This window comes from Microtus ochrogaster, unplaced genomic scaffold (assembly GCF_000317375.1).
Source record: "Microtus ochrogaster isolate Prairie Vole_2 unplaced genomic scaffold, MicOch1.0 UNK104, whole genome shotgun sequence".
NCBI lineage: Eukaryota > Metazoa > Chordata > Mammalia > Rodentia > Cricetidae > Microtus > Microtus ochrogaster.
The window spans coordinates 490420-494928 of NW_004949202.1; the positions used below are offsets into that span (position 1 = coordinate 490420).

The following is a 4509-nucleotide window of genomic DNA, read 5'->3' on the forward strand; positions in this document are numbered from 1 at the left end:
CTCGACGTTTCCGCCTACCGGGGCTGCAGCGACAGGATGTACGTCACCGAAAGGCGACGGAAGCCTTTTTATGGCGGAAGTGCTTGGCGTCCGGATGTGCGGGCAGCACGTGGGAACAGACTCGGGGCAGCTGCTTTTGGAGGTGGCTTCTGGCAGCCTCGCTCTGCTTATGTGGGCTGGGCGGGAGGCCTGTCTCTGAGTGCCCTAGCTAGACCCTCATCGCGGTGATGCAGGCTCATGGAGGAGAGGGGGGCCAGGAACATTGGCAGTGTGGACTTTATAGGGCAAGATAGGGTGTCAAAGTGTGGTGGTGGAGCACAGCCCCGGAAGGCAGAGGCAGGCTGATCTCCGAGTTTGAGGCCAACATGGTCTAAGAAACGAGTGCCAAGACAGCCAGAACTGTTGTCCCACAGGATTACCGCACACACCAAAGGCTGTGGCTCAGTGACTGTGAAGTCACCCTTGTTAATATAACCAGTTTCATGTTACTGGTCATTCATACATTTCTCATGGCAACCCACTAATGTGTCTGTAATCTTGCCTGACAAAAAGACAACCCACATATGTATGGTGTTTCAATGCTTAACAGTTTTCTCTGCCAGGTAGTGGTGGGGCACACCTTTAATCCCAGCATTTGGGAGGCAGAGGCAGGCGGATCTCCATGAGTTCAAGGCCAGCCTGGTCTACAAGAGCTAGTTCCAGGACAGGCTCCAAAGCTACAGAGAAACCCTGTCTCGGAAAACCAAGTTTTCTCTGAAACCACTATTGTTTTGTAGTCATTGTGGACACAACAAAGTAGTATTGTAGTATCAAGCAGGGGTTTTCTGTTCACTTGAAGAATCCAGACAATTGTCTGGGAAAAATAGAATACCAATAAAGCTGAAAATCTACTTTGAAGCTAGATTAAATATCGCCAGTAATCCCATCATTTGGAGCTTAATATTTCTTTTAAGTAAGTTTATTTCTTCCTGGGGTAAAATTATTGAAAAGTCAAGTCAAATTAATTTCAACAAGTGGTAAATGCAACATACAAACTTTATTTAACAAAGTAACAGATAAAGTAAAACAGGCGCTACTTATATTAAGAAAAAAACTACAAGAAAATTTATCTTTAACAACTTAAAATAACCTACTACTTGCAGTTGCATTTAACTGAGCTCTGTTGCTGTGAAGAATACAGCTCATGCGCAGGTATGGATGAGAGATTTGTACATTTTCAAGTATTCACTGAATACTACCCTTATATACACATATACATTTAATTTCAAAAAGATTAGGTGATCCCAGCTGTACTTCATTTTTGTTGTTCTTTTGGAAGAGGTCGTCTAAAGAGAAGAATATGTGGTTCTGTGGAAAGGAAATATTTATCATTAAGTTGCATGCCAATAACCAGTCACTATTTAAAATGAATTATATTATTAATAAACACAGGCAAACTATCTTATACTAGCATTGCTCCACTATTTTAATCTTTAACCCACTCCGGGGAGAATGGTTTCTACCTGTAAAATGTCATTTCTACCTGTAAAATGTTATCTCTTTGGGAAAAGGACATCTCATTCAAACTGACTACTGGATCTCGTGATAATGTAATTAAGTACAAAGATCCAATCTCATCACACAAAACAAACCACCAGAAAGCAAGGTATGATAGGGCAGTGGTAGTGCACGCCCTTAATCTCAGCACTTGGGAGGCAGAGAGGCTGGCCTGGTCTACAAGAGCTAGTTCCAGGTCAGGCCCCAAAAGTACATAGAGACCCTGTCTTGAAAAATAAAACAAAAACCCCAAAACAACAAAATCAAGGTGTGGTGGTATATACCCGCAATCCCTGCATTTAGCTTAGAAAGGCTGGAGAGTTCCAGTCCAAGCTTGAACTTATGTAGGAAACTGTAATCTCTAAAGATAATTAAACCAGGAGAGCCCACACACTTCCCGTTTCAGTATGAGGAAGGTCAGGAATCTATAGTTAAGTCCTTCCACTGCTTGTCAGTCTAGTTTACTACTTAATGCCTAGAAAACTTTTAGTTAATACCATATACTAGAATAAGATGCTTTTATGTATGATACAGGGAGAATGTGTTTATCTTATTGAAATTTAATATTGTAGATAATTTCTTTAAAAGGGCTACAAATCCCATGTAATTGCATCAATTTCTGTATGTACACAGAAGTTAAACACTTGTTTTATGCCGAATAAGTCACTTTTACAGGTAGACAAAACAGCATTAACCAGGGAATAAGGAAGCAGTTATTCATAAAAAGTTGAGCTTCGCAGTTACTTTTGGCTAACGGAAAATGTTTGAGCTTTTAAAGTTGACCCTCACTCGACAACTAGTTGTCTTTAGCTGGTACTTTAGAGCAAAGCTTACCTGGCTCATGGATCATGTAATGCACCCAACCAAGACTCTGTTGGACACCAAGTCTCCTCCACTCCTCTTCAGACATCAGGTGAGTTTTTGGTACTTGTTTGGAGAGTTCTCTAGGTAACATGACATGCCTGTTGAAAACAATTCAGCCAAAGATTAGTGCTATGTTTCCTTCCATTATTACTTTATACCTTTTAAGATACTTAAAATTTAGGGTTTGTCCTCAAAACAAACTCATTTCTCTAAAGCAACTCTAGATATTTGGTATCAATCGTGGGTATTCTCTACAATCTGTACTTCTGGCTTTTGAGGGATTACATTCAAGGCTAATAGTAAGCTGCACATAAATGAAAGGCATTTTATTCTTTAGGGCTAACAGTGTATTTGCTATTGAGTCATCTTCCGGGAATAGATTCACTCTCCTACAGCTTCTTTTAGGTCATGAAACAATTCTTGGTCTAAAAAATATAGGCAGAAAATATTCAAGTACTGAAAAGTATACTCAAAGAGAAAGATCATACCAATGTAAAGAATATATACCCACTCTCCTGTTTGATAGACTGATGGTAAAGATAGAGGCAAAGCTGCACAGGAATGAGTGAGGAAGGAGCCTAGGACCTGGATTAGTTGCCACCTCAACCTGGAATTACTAAACTTTTAATAAAGGAGAGAGAAGAATGTACAAACTAAGATTTAGTGAATGTGTTTGTGTTACTCAATACTAGATCTGTAGTAGATACAAATTCTTGTATTTATTTCATAGTTTGCTTTATGCTTCAGAATTAAAAGCAAAAATTCTAACTGTAAATATTCATGACCGTGGAACTTCATATAGACCTTAGTTTCCCAGTAAATTACTGAAGCATTTCCAGAACATTTGGTAGGCATGTAAGTCTTTAATACCAAACCATTATGAACACATATCAATTTTTCCTTATGTGGAAAACCCAATCTTTTTTTTCTTGTTACTAGATTTAACATATAATTTAATGAACAATAAGTTAAATCTTTTTTTTTTTTTTTTTTGGATTTTTGAGATAGGATTTCTCTGTAGCTTTTGGTTCCCGTCCTGGAACTCACTCTGTAGACCAGACTGGCCTTGAACTCAGAGATCCGCCTGCCTCTGCCTCCTGGGATTAAAGGCGTGCCCCACCACCGCCTGGCAAAGTTAAATCTTAATCGGTAATGTAAAAGTATTATACTTGGAATGATTAAGACTTATCAGTCGCCACCATGAATTACCAGCTATTTCATGGGGGTGGAGGGTGGGTTTGCATTCTACTATTGAGCAGGTTGGCCTCCAAAACCCCCCCATCTTTTTCCTTAGGCTTCCAAGTACTCCAATTACAGAACTGCATACAACGTCTAGTCAGTTTGTTTCTTTCTAATGAATTGACCATTAGATTTCCAAATTTCTGAAATGGCCAACAGACCATAGAAAGACATTTCTTTAGGCTCCTGCTTGAAACCACCAGTTCCAGCAAACTGATGGCCTTGATTCAGGGCCAAAACAAATACAACTTTAACAAATATATATATATATATATACAAACAAATCTGTACCTTTGCCTGAATAGAGCATTTAATTATCACAAAGCATCTCTTTCTAAAACCCTAAGAGCCTCATTTTACCCTTTCGTGTAGTAAATTTACACAAAGTTAGCAATTAGCAATTCTTTGACCAATGTAAGTCTGTGAGATGACAGAGATACAAGAAGTGCAAATTCAGTTCTGTATTTTTGGACACGAGACAACACAATTCATAACTCTTTCTAAGCACCAAATTGTCCACAACATAGATTTTAGGCTGTGGCTTATTATTTGAATGTAAATAATCCCGAAAACCACTTTGACATAAATGATTACAAAATTATGCTCCTGCACACTCCCCCAAACATTTCCAGGCAACTTTGTAAATATTCTTAAGTCATACCAGTTACCACTCCCTCTTGAAATACTGCTTAATATTTGTTATTAGATGCTATAGGTCATAGTGGAAGCAAGGACTGCCAAATTTCAGAGCACCTTGTAGCTATTTTTAAGACTGTACAAAATAGCCGGGCGGTGGTGGCGCACGCCTTTAATCCCAGCACTCGGGAGGCAGAGGCAGGCGGATCTCTGTGAGTTCGAGACCAGCCTGGT

At 39.4% G+C, this 4509-nt stretch overlaps 1 protein-coding gene and 1 non-coding gene across 2 annotated transcripts in view; both read right to left on the bottom strand.

Moving 5' to 3' along the window:
* Positions 1 to 1005: 1005 nt before the first annotated feature.
* The window catches only part of Cks2 (CDC28 protein kinase regulatory subunit 2), a 5727-nt gene continuing 2223 nt past the window's right edge, over positions 1006 to 4509 (bottom strand). Inside the window, exons 2-3 of the mRNA XM_005371315.3 lie at positions 2371 to 2498; positions 1006 to 1347 (exon numbers count right to left, since the gene is read on the bottom strand). Of these exons, the coding sequence (XP_005371372.1) occupies positions 1295 to 1347; positions 2371 to 2498 (181 nt within the window). The 3' untranslated portion in view covers positions 1006 to 1294. The remainder of the gene's footprint in view (positions 1348 to 2370; positions 2499 to 4509) is intronic.
* LOC113455762 lies at positions 3740 to 3876 on the bottom strand. Its single transcript, XR_003376736.1, has one exon. It is a non-coding gene; the product is annotated as a small nucleolar RNA SNORA2/SNORA34 family (small nucleolar RNA).